Below are 17,963 nucleotides of genomic sequence, written 5' to 3'. Positions count from 1 at the left end.
TTCAGCTTTACGAGGAATGGAATGGCCTCGGAAGTGTGGGTTAGGTCACGGTCTTAGATGAAAAGTCCCAGTCGAGAGCCAGTGTGCTCACAGCCACTCGACCTATGTGTAAAGGAAAATCGTCTCTGAGGCATATATAGCGCCTGCGCGGCTCCACTCTCTCGGATGTGAGGGCGATCTGGCTGCGACATCTGTCACCCCATTGATCGCCAGGGTTGATTCGGCTGATCTGGCTGGCTAGGCGGGTGTCCCCTTCCTCCCTCACCGCTCCATGTGCGTCCCTCCCGAAGCTGCGCGCTCGGTCGAAGAGGACGACCATCCCCGATAGAGGAGGACCGTTCTTCGGTCAAGGGTATACGAGTAGCTGCGCTCCCCTGCTAGAACCTCCAAACAAGCTCTCAAGGTCCATTTGTAGGAGAACGTAGGGTAGTCAAGCTTCCAAGACTCCAGACACATCCAAATGAGGCGCTGCACGTGGCAGTCTGCCTTTCTTTTGACACTTTGACCCTTAGGTTAAGATTTTTCTTTTTTTTTTTAACCCATGCATGATACACAATTTTGAAGGTTGTTAAAAGGCAAAAGTACCTAATTACTTTTCTAATGTATACTATTAAACAGAACACCCCAAAATAAACAGGACCCATATATTATTAGAACTTGTCCCATTTTGTCTATAGATCATGTACATTTTCCCCCTTTTCTCTCTTGATCATCTTGAGCTTTCCCTTCATTTCTTTTCTTTTTTTTTCCCCTCTTCGTTTCATACGCTTTAAAGACAAACACTCTAAGTCACAGGCTAAATAGAGTACTTCCCTGGATGGGAAAAGGGGGCCATTGGGGTAGAAGTGTCAGTGGAGCTAAAAAAAGTAATTTGGCTGGTAAATAAGTTAAAACTTCAAAAAGTAAAACATAAATAAATAAATAAATAAAACTTCAAAAAGTACAGTAAAGCTATCTTATAGAGCAGAATGCAGAATTGACATGGATCTCAAAGTGTACTGTATACGCCTTCGCCTTCAGGAGGACTTAAGAACTATTTCTTGCTTTTAGAAGTAGCTTCGGCTATTTCTCAAGCTATAGATGTTGATATTATGTCCTCCCTGAGGGACTCCTGAGAGTATCTGCCTTGAGAAGCCTTGGTGCTGAACAACTGCAGCAAATAACACAGAGTTTAATTTCAGTAGATTGCTGTGGCAGGAGTGTGGAGAATGAATTGGGATAGTGGGAAGGAGAGAGAGACCTATTAAATATCCGTGTGCATTAAAGTAGCACCATGAATTTGAAGATAATGGTTAAGAAAAGGTGAGATACGAAGGAGGTGGAAGGTAACAGATTTTCTGATCATGTCACAGGGAGTAAGGGGAAGGAAGAGGAAAAAGTCTAGAATGATGCATCTTCCCCCCCGCCCACACACATTTCCTTTACCACCCTCCTTGTCTATTTTTCACAACACTTACTGTCATCTAATATACCATGTATTTTTTATGTATTTTGTAATCTGTCTGTAGATTTAATAGAACATAAATTCCATGAGATTAGCAATTTTCATATTTTAAAAAAATATGTTTTTGTATATCCTGCTCTTAGAATAATGCTTAGCCCAGAGTAGGTATTCAGAGAATATGTGTTGGAAAAATGATTAAATGAATGAACAATGGTTGGTTGGTTTCTGTTCCCTTAAGGGTGGAGAAGGACAGGGTTTGAGGAAAATAATGAGTTGATTTGTTTTTCATTCCTACAAGCCATTAAACTGGAAATGTCTACTAGACAGTAGAATAAGCCAGTGAGGACTCAGAAAACAGGACTGAGCTGAAGCCAATTGGCAGCAAAAGGATGAGTTTATCTAGAGAACGTATATAAAGTAAGAGAAGCAAGTTAAGAACAGCTGGGCACCACAAGAGTCAGAGAAGTCACTTACAAATAAGACAGTACATGTTCAATTTCACCTTTCTAATTCTGACTTAACACAGACATTATTTAGTTTACTGTGGGTAAGAAGTCGTATTTTCCCATCTGCTGAAGGTTATTGTTCTTTATTCATTTTTTCTAACCCATCTTTTTTGCAAGAATTCACTGTACTCAAACTAGATAGGACAAGTATTATTCAACTCTGATAGGACAAGTATTATTCAACTTTGTTGATAAACCAAACATTTATCACCATTCCCTTGTTTCTAAGGAGTTGAACCATATCAAATTGCTGATATTTTGTTGTATTTTTCTAACCTACAAAAATGGCAACTTCGTAAGTCAAACCTAATAAAATAGGGGTAATATTATTTCTAGCAGTCTTGTTTACCTGAATGAGAAGCTAAAGCAGTATCATAAAACTCTATGTTTACACAGGCTTGTGGAGAAATAAAAAGGCCTGTTATAATAATTCTGCCATTTTATGACAGGTACCTTTAGGTCATTTTATTCCTGAAAGGTTTTTATGTCAACACTCCAGAGAGAGGGAAGCAATTGGCTTACATTCAGCCTTAGCTATAAATGACTGGTGTCAGAGACCATATTCTAACAGCAAAGTGGTTTGTCAATTTTGTACATCTTTTCAAAGAACCAGATCCTAGTTTGGTTAATCTTTTCTAGTGTTTTTCTGTTCTTTATTTCATTTATTTCTGTCCTACTCTTTATTATTTCCTTTCTCCTGCTAACTCTGGGCTCAGTTTGCTCTTCTTTTTCTAGTTCCTGATGGCAGAGAGTGAGGTTGTTCATTTGGAATCTTCGTTGTCTCTTAATATAGGTGTTAATTGCTATGAACTCTCCTCTTAGAAGGGAGTTTTACTGCGTCCTACAAGTTCTAGTATGCTGTGTTTCCATTTTCATTTGTCTCAAGAAACTATTATTTCTCCTTTAATTTCTTCTTTGATCCATTAGTTGTTCAGGAGAGCGCGGTTCAATTTCCATGTGTTCCTGAATTTTCCAGTTTTCCTCTTGTTGTTGATGTCTAGTTTCACGCCATTGTGGTATGAGAAGATACTTGGGATGATTTCAGTCTTCTTAAATTTGCTAAGACTCATTCGGAGGCCTGACATGTGGTCTATCCTAGAAGATGTTCCATGTACACTTGAGAAGAATGTGTATTCTTGGACAGAAGGTTCTATATATGACTATTATGTCTCTTTGGTCTATAGTATTGTTCAAATCCACTGTTTCCTTATTGATTTTCTGTCTGGACGATCTACACATTGTTGAAAGTGGCCTATTATTAAAGTACCCAACTATTATTGTATTACTGCTAATTTCTTATTTTAAAACTCTGTTACTTTTTGCCTTATATATTTAGGTGCTCTGATGTGCATAAATATTTACATTTGTCATATCTTCTTGTTGTATTGACCCCCTTTATCATTACATAATGACCTCCTTTCTTTTTTTACCATTTTTAGTTCCAAGTCCATTCTGACTGATATATGTAGCTATTTTGTCATTATTGACATTCACCTGGAATGTCTTTTCTCATCCTTGTACTCTCAGTCTATGTGTGTCTTTAAGGCTAAAGTAGGTCTATTGCAGGCAGCATATTATTAGATCTTGTTTTTTGTTTTTGTTTTACCCATTTAGTCATTCTCTGTCTCTTAACTGGAGAATTTTTCCCCTCTGTGTTAAAGTAGCTATTGAGAAGTTAACGGCTTACTATTGTCATTTTGTTCATTGTTTTCAAGCTGTTTTATCACCCCATTGTTCCTTGTTTTTTATCCTGCTCTGTGTTTTTGTGCTTTGATGTCTTTGGTATCGCATGTTTTGACTTCTTTATTGTATTCTTTTGTGGAATGACATGATGGCAGGATTTTCCCTTATGGTTACCATGAGGATTACATAAACTGATAAATTATACATCTTAAACTGATAACCAATAGAATTCCTTTTTTTTTTTTAAGACAGTAGAATCCTTAAACTTTACACTTGTACTTTTACTTTTCTTCCCCTTCACATTTTAGGTTATCATTGTTACAATTCACATATTTTTTTAATGTTGTGCTACTGATAACAGATTGTTGTAGTTATGGTTATTTTGGCTACATCTGTTTTTAGTTTTTAACTTTTAAGCTAGAGATTTAAGTGAATTATGCATCACTATGATTATATTGCAGAATCTAACTATGACTATATGTTTATCATTATCAGTGAGATTTACACTATCTTTTCATGTTTTTTTTTTTCTTTTCATGTTTTTATGATGTTAGTGTTCTTTTACTTTCACTGGAAGAAATCCCCTGAGGGTTCTTTTGTAAGGCAATTCTGGTAGTAATGAATCCCTCAGCTTTAGATTGTTCAGAAAAGTCTTTATCCCTCCTTCATTTCCAAAGAACAGCTTTGACAGGTACAGAATTTTGGGCTGACAGTTATTTTCTTTCAATATTTCAGATACAACATCTCATTCTCTTCTGGCTCAAAAAATTTATTTTTTTAAAAATATTTTATTTATTCATGAGAGACACAGAGAGAGAGAGAAAGAGAGAGGGAGAAAGACAGAGAGAGGGAGAGGCAGAGACACAGGCAGAGGGAGAAGCAGGCTCCATGCAGGGGGCCTGATGTGGGACTTGATTCCAGATCTCCAGGATCAGGCCCTGGGCCAAAGGTGGCGCTAAACCTCTTGAGGCACCCGGGCTGCCCTGGCTCAAAAAATTTCTATTGAAAAATTCATCAATGGTCTTATGGGGGGTTCCCTCATATGTGACTTCTCTCTTTTTTCTTGCTGCCCTTAAAATTCTTTCTTTGACTTTTGACAATTTAATTATAATAAAATATAGTATAATTTAATTATAATGTAATAATATGTCTCAGTGTAGCCCTATTTGGATTCAGCCTATTGGGGTCTCCTGGGCCTCATGGATCTGGATGTCCATTTCTCTCCCCAGGTTTGGGAAGTTTCCAGCCATTGTTGCTTTAATATACTTTCTGTACCTTTCTCTTCCTCTTCTCTTTCTGGAATTCTTATGAATTTTGTTTCATATTGTGTCCCAGAATTCATTGTGTCCCACCAAAAATTCCCATAGGCTTTCTTCACTCTTTTTCATTCTTTTTTCTTTTTGCTCCTCTGATAGGGTAATTTCCAGTGTCTCATTCTCCAGGTCACTGATTCTTCGGCATGGTCAAATCTCCTCTGGAAACTCCTTATTGAATTCTTCAGTTCAGTTATTGTATTTTTCAACTTTGGAATCTCTAAGGTTTGGTGGAGTTTTGGGTGGGTTTGTTTTGTTTTTGTTTTTTGATGGTTGCTATTTCCTTGTTAAACTTCTCATTTTTTCATGCATTGTTTTCTTAATTTCATTTAGTTGTCTGCTTTCTTGCCATTCACTCAGCTTTCTAAAGAGGATTATTCTGAATTCTTCATCTGACGGTTCATAGATTTCCAATTTCTTTAGGTAAGTTATTGAAGTTTATTAGTTTCCTTTGGTGGTATCATATTTACTTGATTTTGTGATCCTTGATTCCTTACATTGGTACCTGTGTTTTTCAATAATGGGACTCCTCTTTCACTTTACAGATTTACTTTGGGAGAGACAGTTCTTCACTAGTCAACTCAATTTGGGTTTCTGGGTGTGTCTGCTATAATAATGTCTCTGAATAGAAGAGGCCTACTATTATGGTCTATTTTTGGGTGAGGCAACTGTTCAAGCTCTGAGAATGGGGGAGGGGGAGTATGCTACTGGATGAGAACAGTTGGATGGGACTGCTGACTTGGTTCCCTATCCAAGTGAGGCTCTAGTATAGGCCCCACAGTGCCTGAATTCTCTGGTGAGTCTTGCTAGATGGTCAGGACTGGGGACTATATTCAGTAATACATGGGGCTATGAATTAACTTCCTTGTCTTAGCAGGGTAGCAGGACAGAACCCAAGTCTTATATAGCTCATTGTTTGGGGACCCACATCAGGCCAGAGTTTGCACTGAATTTTGTCTTCGGGTGGGGCCATTGGTTTTGCCCTGCAGATGAAGAAAGCCATGGGCTGTGCTCTGTTCAAGTGTCACGGTATATGGGGCTGTTGAATGGGCTATACAGCTTCCCATGTGCTCTGGTTAGGTTCTGTGGCTGGACACGTTGAAGTCTGTATTCAGTGATGAGCAGGGCTGTGAATCAGATTTCCTGCCTGGATGCAGCAGGAGAAGCAGTAAAGTTGGTAAAGCTCTTCATTTATTTTCTTAATTAAGAAAGAAATTAAGCCTACCCTTACCCCAGTTCCCTGACTGAACAGGGCCACTGGCTTTGCTCCCCAAACTGTAGGCTCTGACTGATTCTAGGCTTGAGTACTGCTGGGCTACATGGCTTTTAGGTGTTTTTGCTAGCCCTTCTAATCAGATGGGGCCAAAAGACACTCTCTACAGCAATAGGGCCATATCTCAGCTTCCTTGCTTGGTGGGAAGGGAATGGGTGCTCCTGGCTACTCCCAATTTCCCAAACAGGCTCTTAGATTGGGAGGAGCCAGAAGCTACCTTCAGCTGTGGCTGTGAATCACTCCCCCTGCCTATGCATAGGATGGGAACACTCTGCACCCCATACCGGCTTTGCTCCGTGGGGGATCTCCTCTGCTCAGTCACCTCTTAGCTTAAGTGCTGCTGGGACACAGCTTCCAGGACTTGTCGCCAGCCCTTCTGGTCAGATGAGGCTGAGAGACATTCCACAGCAGGTGAGGCTGCTGGTTGGGATTATTACTTGGGCATTGCAAGTATGAATTCGGTCAGCTGAGATCTGCGTGCTGCTTGTTGCAAGGCCCCCCTCCTCCCCGTCACGGTCAGATCCCCCGTAGCTGCAGATTCCCCCGCACAACCCCTGGTGAGAGATCAGGGAGGGGCTCTTACAAAATGACCCACATGCTGGAGGGAGGCCAGTTGTCCCCCTGGGGGGCTCTTTTCCCACTGGAGGAACCAGAGGCTCAGGGGAGACCTCTCTGTGTGGCACTACACTGTCTTGGGGGAGGGGCAATGCAGTCAACATGTAGTCACTTCTTACCTTTTAATGTAGAAGCTCTTGGTCTCCTTGGGGCAGGAGGCGCTTCCGCCTCAACTGCTTTTTCTAGGATTCGCGGTGGTGTCTCATTTATGAATAGTTGCTGGTTGTTCTGGTGAGAGGTCATGAAGTTAGAAACAACCTATGCTCCCATCTTGGTGATATCACTGCTCAACAGCAGAGTTTTATTTTTGTTGATTTGTTTCTGGTTGAACCAACTGAGACTTTATTTATTTCATTTAGATTTTAAGTAATCTCTGCACCCAACCTCGGACCCTAACTTACAACCCCAAGATCAAAAGTCCCAAGCTATACTGACTTGAACCAAGTGAAACTTTATTTTGTTTTATTTTATTATCTTATTTTATTTTGATTTGATTTTTTAAAAATATTTTATTTATGTATTCATGAGAGACACACAGAGAGAGAGAGAGAGAGAGAGGCAGAGACATAGAGACATAGGCAGAGGGAAAAGCAGGAAGCCTGATATGGAACTCAATCCCAGGACTCTGGGATAATGCCCGGAGCCATAGGCAGATGCTCAACCACGGAGTTACCCAGGCGTCCCTTGATTTTATTTTTAAGTAATCTCTACACCCAGCCTGGGGCTTCAACTTACAAGTCTGAGATCAAGAGCTGCATGCTCTACTAACTTGAGCCAGCCAGACACCCCAAGGCTTAATTTTAGAAAAGACACCTGCATGTGTTTTAGTTGAGGCATGAGCAAGAGGGAGTACTAAGGGCAGCAGACTCCCCGGAAGGGTAGGCTGAGGACTGGGGCTGAGCCCTAGGTGGGTCTTCTGTTCCCACTGCTCCCCTGCACAGCTTCTTCCCCCAAAGTCTATGGCAGGCACAGGATGGGGAAGCTGGGAGGGACCACAGTGGCTGTTCCCTTAGCACATTGGACGACTCAGACACCAGCCTCCTGTCACAGGTCTTCATCTTCTTCACCAAACATGGCCTTGGTGGAAATGGCACTGCCGAAGGAGCTGGAGCCCCCACCACAGGCGAAGCTGGCCTAGAAGGGGCTCAGGTTGTAGCTGAGGCCAGGCCCAGCACCGGAGTAGCTGCTGGTGAGTTTGGTATGAATATTCACCTTCTGCATCCCACACTCCAGCTTGCTCTCCCCAGCCTCCAGCAGCTTGGGTGGGTGGTGATCTCTCCGGCCAGGACCAGCCTGACATTCCTGAGCTGCCGGTGCTCATGCAGCTGCTGCCCCAGGTCCTGCTCTGCTCGCTGCAGGGCAGCCTCCAGCTCAGCCAGGTGGCGTCCGCGGAGAGGACGGCGGAGGTGTCAGAGACCAGCGGCCTGAGGAAGCCCATCTCTCCGGCCAGGACCACCAGGCAGGACTCCAGCTCTGCCTTATTCATGTAAACTTCACCCACAGCCTTCCTGCTGAGAACAGATGCGTTCTCCATCTCTGCACGCTCCTCTGTCTCTTCCTGCTTATCCTTTGGTCCCCGCCAGCCCCTGCACACTGCCTCACTCCACCTGGAGCTCCAGCTGCTCCTGGCTGTGTCCAGCTGTGGTCCAAAGTCGTTGGTGAAGCTCTCCAATGTGTTGTCCGTGTCGCTCTGAACCATTTTCTGCTGCTGCGGGAGGCTCCACTTGGTCTCCAGAATCTTGTTCTGCTGCTCCAGTGTCTATACCTTGTCCATAAAGGACGCAGACCTGTTGAGAAGGGTTTTGACCCCTTGAGTACCCATGGCCTGGATGTTGGGGTCCACCTCCAGCTTTAGGGGACTCAGCAGGCTCTCATTCACTAGGACAGCTGTTGTGCCCTCCATAGACCCGCTGTAGCCTTCAACCACACTCCTGCTGGTGTCCAAGCCACCCTGGAAGCTGCTGCTGCTGCCCACCTGGGAGAAGGCAGAGGAACTGACATATGTGCCAGGCGCACTCCTGTAGGAGCTGCTATTGAAGATCCTAGGCCAGAGGTAGACACCTCGTAGGACTTCTGGGTCACCCTGATGGGCATGGGGGGGGGAGGCTGGAGTGGAGGCAAGAAGGCTGAACCAGATAGAGATTCAAGGAGGCGAGAAGCTGCTTCTAAGTGGGAGAACTCAACAGCAGATTTTATTAGCAGGAAGGATGGTGAGAGCCCAAATCTGTAGGCCCTCTGAAGGAGCAGGCTGGGCACAGGATTCCAAAAAGATAAATGCCATTGAGTTCACAGTCAGGGCAGCAGTGTTCTAATGTGACAGATTCAGCAATACACCTTTGGTAAACTGTGTTCCTAAAAAAGTCTTTCAAGGATCCAAAGAATGTTTGGGAAGTGAATTTCCCATGGAATCCTATATGTAATTCATGAAGTGATGAGTTTGGTTTGAAGGTTTATATTGTACACAGGAGTATGCTGTGAAAAGCTGAAAACATGGAAGGTAGGTATTAATCATGAGGCATGATGAAATCAGCAACAAGAAATTGTTTCCACCTGCTTTTTTCTTTTTATTATTTTAAAGATTTTATTCATTTATTCATGAGAGACACACACAGAGAGAGAGGCAGAGACACAGGCAGAGGGAGAAGCAGGGTCAGTGCAGGAAGCCCGATGTGGGACTCAATTTCAGGACTCTGGGATCACGGCTTGAGTCAAAGGCAGACGCTCAATAGCTGAGCCACCCAGGCATCCTGTCTTTTTCTTTTTTAAAACATTCCTAGTCACCTAACTTGCTAGATGCTAATTTTTTTTAAAAGCCTCCAAAAAAATAAAAATAACAATAAAAGTCTCCAGGTTGCAAGATAACTCTTTAAACTGCTGCTCTAAGCTTATGCTTCCAATTTCATAGCAGTACAACTATACCAACCATTAAGAAGTTATAAAATATCAAAATTTCACATTAGGAAATTCTGATGTTATCTTTTTGCTGTTGTTAAAGAGTTTATTTTTAAGTAATCTCTATATCCAATGTGGGGCTGGAATTTACAACCCTGAGATCAGGAGTCCCATGTTCTACCACCTGGGCCCACCAGGCACCCCACTGTTACCTTGTGATGGAAGAACAATGAGAGCAAAAACAGAACACTCAAATCATTTTTTCTTTCTTTAACTGTCACTTTATTTAGGGTAGAATTTCCTTACATAAAGTTAACGTTTTTAAACACCTTAGGACAAACTATTCAAAAAGCAATATTTTATTTCAGAAGGGGCTTGTGTCTGTGGTTTTCTGTCCGCCTCTATTTTCATCATTCTGAATATTTGCTTTTTAAATAAATATATTCTCAGTTGTTCCCTTGTAAGAATCAGGCGACTAAACTGCTATCAGTACTAAGATATCTGAGATCAGAAGACTGCTCGGGTCATTTCAAATTCACATTAGCACAGTGTCTATAAGAAACAGGTAATACAGATTAATGTGATGCTTGCCTCTAGTTTGTCTTCTTAATGGTTTCCATGAGAGGGTCCTCACAATAAGTTATATAAAATACAGTACTTTGGTTGGAAATTGTAAAAATCATTCTAAAAATTAAGCACATATATTAAACAAACGAGTTGCTACAGTATGCTTTAAATGATATAAAATAATTAGCATGTCAAACATTTTCTTATAAACATATTGCTTTTGGTCATACACTGAGCTGGATCATACAGCCTGCATTCTTTTTCTCCTACATGGCACAAAACGATGGCTTGATGGTAGGGAAACGCTACTTCATGAGAAAAGATGGTGTCCATGAGCTCCAGTAGTACCGGTCTTTGTACTTAGGCATTACCTTGAACGTGTTCAATTTTTGATAATGTCAGAAGATGATGCAGTGTCAATTTGTTAGATGGATACGGTCCTTTAGGCTATCTATAAGAGAGGGTTCTAAAAAACTGTTTGACAATCAATTTTCTTCCTACTTACTGAGCAATGCTTAGTGATTCATGGAATTTTACTGTAAGATGAACAATCACACCAGGAGTAGCTTTTATGCCCACGCAGCTTGGCTCGCAGTTGATACATGTACCCCAAGGCACACCGCTATCACTGGAGCCATCCCTGTACCATTTCCTGACATCCTGAAAAGCTTTCTGACCGGAAATGAGGTATAGTCATGGATAGATACAGTGAAACTCCTCATTCCTCTTGGTGTCTATAGTACATTTTATAATTCTCTATTAACTAAAAAATATATGCACCACGTAGCATTTGATTTTCACTTAACAAAAAAATGATCACAATTCCCTTCTATAGTAAACAGTGTGTATACACATTTGTCCTTTACCCATTACGGTGGGGAGTGGGGAGGGAGAACTTACTAGGATTTTGCTGGTTCTTTAGAATTTACATTGTTTTTTCAGTCTTCCAGTTTTCTCAACTGCACATCAGCTTCTCAACTTTCACATGGATAAATGTGTTTAGCTTCCTAAGGGAAGTCGTTTGCTCATAAATAAAGCAAAAAGTAAGAGGACAAAAACAGAAATATCTTCTAAATTTGGGCCCACAAAAATATTATGCAAACAATTTTATAATGTGTAATAACCATGTGATTAGATTTCTCAATTTAAAAAAAAATCATGACCTTAACACGAGCTAGAGTGCCAAGAATATGGTATTCACAATCCATTTGCTTCTCTAAGAGGTATTTACAATTTAAAACCAGCTTTCCAGCAAGCTGGGTAAGGTTACAGATTAACTTACTTTTTATACATAATACAGAAAGGGAAAATAAATATTACTTGCAGTAAAGGACTCATCTCTGAAAACACATTTTCTGTTGCTTTAGATAATGAGTTGAGGATATAATACAGAAGTGAACTCAGCTTCAAGTTGTGCTTACATTTACATATTTGTTTTCTGAAGCTTTGCTGCCAGTTTGTTAACAGAAAATATTACCTATCAAATCCACATCCATTAGGTGCTTCTCTCATGCCTCTCGGGATCATAGTGCTTGCTCAAGTACATTTTTGAACCAGATTCTCCAAAGCAAAAATTACTCCCTGATTTAGATTAGGGCTCTTTGGGAGCCAAGGCAATTTGTTCTGGCTGCAACACATTACTAATACCTCCAACCAATCATGTGCCAACTTATTGGGTTGAATCTTATCAAAGTGCCAATGTTCACTTTAATATATCGTTTTAACCTCCAGAAATGACAGACAATTTCATATGGCTCAACTTGCTTATACCCTGGCACCCAGAACCAAAAGAGAGTAGCTTGGGGCCTGGGAGAATGTGAGTCAATACACTATGGAGTTTGTCTCGTGTTCATTGGCCGAGACCTTCACTCTTGCCTTCCAGGTAACCACAGGTGGAGGCAGACATGCCCTACAGAGACAAAAAGTGGACCTTTTGTCTTTTTCTGACTCCAAACTAGCTTTGTCGTTTTTAAAATTGCTGTAAACATGCCTCTCAATGGAACAGCCTCTGTCCAACAAATAAGAGTTCCCACTGTGTGAAGAAACTACAGTTGTTAAGAGTTCAAATGTGGCACACTATAGACACTAACATCATGGTAGCTATGACTTCCCAGATAAGTGGAACCTCTACCATAAATTTTTTCTGCTCCCCAAAATGCCCTGAGAATTTGGCTAGGGCAGATTATTCATTGTCTGTTCCTAGCCAGGCCTGGAGAACTGAGCTGAATGCAAAATTCAATCAGTTATTACAATAAAGAAAATCTTCTGCTGCTTTGACACTCAGCTTTTTGGTCATGTATCTTGGTTGGGATGTAAGTTTAACGGACTGTGTTGACCTTTCTGTTCAAAACCTGTTGACTTGAAAAGCTTCCCTTTTGTGGGTACTTATATAGTTTGATTTCAAAAATGGAAGGAAAAAATGGGAGAAAATAGGATGCGATGGCATAGCTGATAAAATGGTTCATTTGCATATCTCCAACCACCAAAAAGGGTTGTCGTCAAAATTTCAAAAAATATTTAGAGTTCTTTCATCTGGGAGACTGATTGCATAATAGTACTTTTAGAACAGCACAGTGGTATCAAAAAAAATCAAACCAGGATCATAATATTGAGAAAAGCAGAAGTTCATTTATCTAGTGCTGAGCTTAGTCCAAGAAAGCCTGAAGTACCAGTGTGCCACATTTAAAATTTAACCACTTCACAAATACCTGCACGCATTGAGTAAATAACCTTCTATCACATAGCCTTCAATTGCACCCCTGCTGCAATACTGCATCAATATTATTACATTTTTAAAAATCTGTATAAAATACTATCTGGAACCCCAAAGGAAAATCAATTAATTTTTAAAAAGTTCATTACAAAGTTGACCGTATAAAATGCTAAAACATAATCCATATATACAAAATGCTGCTGTTTAAGAAAATAATGGGACCCAGTTTTAGAATAAAATAATTTTGTACAAAAAAAGGGTATTGCATTCAAATCAATATTTAAAAAAAATTTTTTTAAAGAATATTGAAATGTCTTAGTTCAGAAGAATAACTATATAAAGTGTCTGCTTTTATACCCTTCACAAGTTTTCTGCCGGCAGAACACCAACTGGCAGAGGGACCGTGTCTTGCTATTCCCTGCGCCCAGAAGCTTCGTGCCGGTCATCGCCGAGAAGCGTACTTAGAAGCCCAGTCCGTCCGGCCGTGCACTGGCTGGGCAGCTGGAGGCCGTGGCATCAACCCAGGAGTGCTTCTAGGCTGGGTGTGGAAAAAAGGTCGCCCGGGGTGAGGTCTCACAGCCTTCAGGGAAGAATAGCCTGCAGTTAAAGAGGAAGGTGGGTCTGATTGATATGGGACTCCTGCAAACAAAGCAAATCAATGCATCTGGGCGACAAAAATACCAGAAAACGAGAGTTCAGGAGAAGCCCTGGTGGGATACTCATAGTCTTCCCTTCCATTTTATAGTGTCAGGTCAAAAATACTGGTGTCATTGCTGATGCCTCTTTATTCACAGCCCACTTGTCACTGGTCAGCAAATGCTACTGGCTCTACCTTCCCAACATACTCAGAATCTGGCCCCGCTCAGCTCTTAGCACCCTGGCCCATTCTTCCCTGCCTGGGTAATTCTAGTTGGTTTCCCTGCTTCCGATCTTGTGACAACCAGCACTTGAGTGAGGCTGCAAGATAGAAGTCAAATCACCTCACGCCTCTGCTTGACACCCTCCAGTGGCTCCTATGTCGCTCACGGTCAGTGATGGCAAGCTTACAGTGGCCTGCAGGGCCTCATAGACCCCTGCCTCCTGTCACCTCTCTCTCCTGCCCACTCCCCTCCCATCACTCACACCACCCCTGCCATCTGCCTCCCTGCTTTTCCGGGAATATGGCTGCCTATCCTGCCTCCAGGCCCATGCACTAGGAATCCTGTGCTGAGGACAGTCTCAGCCACACCACATGGCTAGCCCTCTCGCCTCCTTCACACTTTCACTCAACATCTCCTTGGTGGTTAGGTCTTCTCTGGCCACCTTCTTTAAAATACACACTCCGACCCCTACATTGCCTATATCCTGCCTACTTAATTCTCCTTAGCACTGGTGAGCGTTTGATTCGGCTTACTTATTTTGTGCAGAGTGTAAGTTCATGGGACAGGGAGTCTTGTCTTTCTCCTTCACTGGTGGGTCTTCAGCCTACAACATGCCTGGCACAAAATTGTTATTCGATAACCGTTTGATGAACTGATCCATGAATAATCCAAAATAGAACTCACCAGGGGAAGGATCTGGAATAGGTGCCAAGTGTACTCTCTGCATAGCAGAACCCACTTCTTTTTTCAGAAAGGATGGGATATAGTTTCCAGTCAGTCCACTAGAACTTGTAGAACCGGAACCAACTGATTCACAAAAGCAAAAGCTCGTTACTACAAAGACATGTGCACGTAACACCAACATAGTTACACAGGTGCAGAACAATAAAGAATTAGGTTTTTACTTTTAGGGGGGAAATACAATAAAAACAGTGAAATGCGAGCAGAGCATTCTTACACACCACACTGTCGGAAAGACAGGGAAGAGGGACAGCAGACAGTGCCGCTCCCGCAGCCTGACCTGAACAGAGTCTGGAGGGTTGCCTGGTTCCAGAAAAGGGAAATCTGCGGTCTTCTTTCTTTTTCGGAATCAAAGGTTTAGCCTGTTCTGAAATTCACTTTTTCCACTTCATAACAGAGAACAGTTATCCTTCCATATCAGTATATACAAATTCTAGAATATGGCTAAACCATAGTTCACTGGACCATTCTCTTACTGAACAGCACACAGGTGACCTTAATTATTTAGCTATTACAAGTAATCCTACACTAAATGCTCTTGCCTCTCATCAGAACAATTAATAACTTCTACTAAATATATTCACTTTTTATGACACTTTCATATTGAGAGTGCTTAAAGGCCCGGAACTGTATGCTACTCATCCTAGTATTCTGGGAGGTTAATGGGATGCCTTATATGTAGCAGTAATCAATACATTCTGGATGGATGAATGGATATCTCTAAACCTTATTAAGACTTAAGGTACACACGGAATGATGAAAGATGTTATTATGGGCCATTATACAAATGGAAGATACATCTGGTGGGAAAAGAGGGAATGTGTGGCAGAGCTGTTGTATGTCTTCACAACACAGTGCTCCTGGCAACTGCTTAAGGCATGGTGGCAAAGCATGTGTGAGGAGTTGTGTTGTGCTAGAGCACATTTTGTATTTTTGGTGAATAGATATGAAAAAAAATGCGAAGAGAATCTGAACACGTAAGTCACAAAAGGGGAAAAAATATAGTCAAGAAACACAAGAAAAGATGCTCAACCTCATTAGTAAACATGCAAGTTTAAACCACAATAAGATGCCATCTCACACCTATCAGACCGGCACACATTTTGCAATCTTGACAGTACCAAGTGGCATCAAGGATGCAGCACAACTCCCAGACCCTGCTGGAGAGCAATTTGGCAACATCTGTAAAGTCAAAGATGAGCACACCCTTTAACCTGTTAACATTATACCCAGAGAAACCTTCACATGGGTGCACAACAATAGGTTCGTCTCAGCACCCTTTCTCATGGCAAAGATTGTTCACAAATTACACGCTCATCGAGAAAGGAAGAATAAATAAATTATGGTCCAGTAAAACTAATAGATTATGATACAGTATATATATTATATATGTATATACTTATGTTATACAATATTTATTATGTGTGTCTTACATATATGTTTAATTGCTACAGCATAATATAATTACTAAAATGAGTGGAGATCCAGAATTATGTTCATATTAATTTTTGAACATGCAAAAATATACTAAGTGGTTCATGAATCTTTTAAGAATGCAGAGAAATAATAAGCACCCAAATCAGGTGATGGTCAGGGGAAGGAAAGGGGAAGAGAGAAAAGGTAGGAAGGCCTAAACAGTGGACTTCATGTATATTTGCAAAGTTTGACTCCTTGAGCTGGTGGCAGGTACCTGTCTGGGGAGAGTGATGTGGAAAACTGGTCTACTGGGAATGGGGTTAGCTCACCTGGAAGGCTTATGAAATTCATTTACTCATTTTAAAAAAAGTGAGGATGAGGGAAAAAAAGTGAGACACTTTTTTTTTTGGCACTCTATCTATCATTGTGCCTTCTGAGCTGTCCACCTACAAACTGGAGGGGGTTTTTCGGGGGTTTAGGGGGCTAAAGCTGGGTCATCAGAGGAGGGGGTGAGCTGGATGGAGCAAGGCATTTTACAATGCTCCACTAGGATGGAGCTAGGTTGGAGGTCCAGTAGGGCAGGGTCTCGGAAGTCAGAGGTGCCCGATGCCCTGGCTACTCCTGAGGGCAGACCCTGGAGTCGCTGGCTGAGTACCCAGGGCCTGCTGCCCAGAAAGAGACAGGAGCATAGGCCTGATAAAGGGGCCCTGGGCTTCCCCCCTAGAAAACCCTCTTGTCTCTTCTCTCTGGACCCACCCTGCAGCATCCAGAGAATTTGCCTCTTGTCATTTAGGGGTTAATGATCATTACCCACCTGAATTTATTTTGCTGATTACCGATACTGTTCCTGAAGATTTCCCAGACAAACCAGAACTAGACCACGGGTTAGATGGAATAAAATCCTTGCCTGGATTTGGAAGGATGCCGTTTCTTATATTTATTCCTAATAGGGAAGACAGGAGTTTCAAATGCAAAAGACATATTTCATCTTGTACCAGATTTTAGTGGTAAGCTCATCACAGAACCCTATTCATCCAAGCTTCCTACAGCTCGACAGAGCAAAAACTGGCTGTGATGTTGTCTGATAGACAGCAGAGGAAAGCTTGCGTCCTGGGGTTGAGTATGCTGTCTCACTGGTGGGCAGCCCGAGAGAGGTCTCTTGACCTTCTCCCAACAGGTCTGCCTCACGTCTTCTGTCTTGGCCCCTCTGGTGGTATCCTGGGCGTCAGTGTTCCTGGACACTCCTACCTGTATCCCTTCATGGGTCACTGCCTGTCTGTCACCTTCCCAAAGTCCTCTCCATCCCCCTTCTACCAGCCAGCTCTGCAGGCCCCTGCTCTCCTCTCTGCATCCTGTCCCCCAGATCCATCCTCTCACCTGACCTGGACCATGAGCGCCATTAAGTGCTGGTGACTTGGGTCTGCACTGGTGACCCTTGCTGACTCCCTCACGCCCAAGGCTGCCTGGATCTTTATCAATCACCTTGACCTGGAGCCAAACTACCCACGTGACTGCCCACTTGCCTATTTATGCCAGGCACTGCAGCTATTTTTCAGAACTGAAAGACTGAATTCATCTTTTATCCTCCTTCTGCTCCTAGAGCCGAAAAGAAATAACTAATTCCCTCCCTGTTCCCTTTCACTTGTGGTGGCTGTAGTTCGAATCTCTGCCCCTGACACCTGGACCACTGCTGTGCTCTGTCACTTGCTCTCTCTTCTTCTTGGTCATCCCAGGAGGCCCGTCAAGGGCGAGGAGTCAATATACCAGCAGGGCCTGCTGCTCCCACCTCATGTGTCCTGGGGCCCCAGCCCCAGCCTAAGCCACCACTCCCTTACCGGCTACGAGAGCTACAGCCTGCCTTCATCCACTCATCACACAGATGGGACATGAACCCAGCACACTCTCCAATTAAAGCCTTTGAAACAGCTTCCTGCTGCCTA

At 42.3% G+C, this 17,963-nt stretch overlaps 1 protein-coding gene and 1 pseudogene across 2 annotated transcripts in view; both read right to left on the bottom strand.

Moving 5' to 3' along the window:
• Window positions 1-7,368: 7,368 nt before the first annotated feature.
• Window positions 7,369-9,829, bottom strand: LOC144317364 (keratin, type II cytoskeletal 8 pseudogene; annotated as a pseudogene).
• Window positions 9,830-9,984: 155 nt separating this feature from the next.
• Window positions 9,985-17,963, bottom strand: part of CILK1 (ciliogenesis associated kinase 1) — a 37,244-nt gene continuing 29,265 nt past the window's right edge. The window contains exons 11-14 of one of the 2 annotated variants that reach the window (XM_077903651.1): window positions 16,838-16,966; window positions 15,691-15,789; window positions 14,551-14,673; window positions 9,985-13,603 (exon numbers count right to left, since the gene is read on the bottom strand). In XM_077903651.1, coding sequence (XP_077759777.1) covers window positions 13,449-13,603; window positions 14,551-14,673; window positions 15,691-15,789; window positions 16,838-16,966 — 506 coding nt within the window. In that variant the 3' untranslated portion in view covers window positions 9,985-13,448. The remainder of the gene's footprint in view (window positions 13,604-14,550; window positions 14,674-15,690; window positions 15,790-16,837; window positions 16,967-17,963) is intronic. The other variant, XM_077903652.1, reaches the window with a different exon arrangement.

Source organism: Canis aureus, chromosome 7 (genome assembly GCF_053574225.1).
Source record: "Canis aureus isolate CA01 chromosome 7, VMU_Caureus_v.1.0, whole genome shotgun sequence".
NCBI lineage: Eukaryota > Metazoa > Chordata > Mammalia > Carnivora > Canidae > Canis > Canis aureus.
This window is presented reverse-complemented; position numbering and strand designations above follow the sequence as displayed.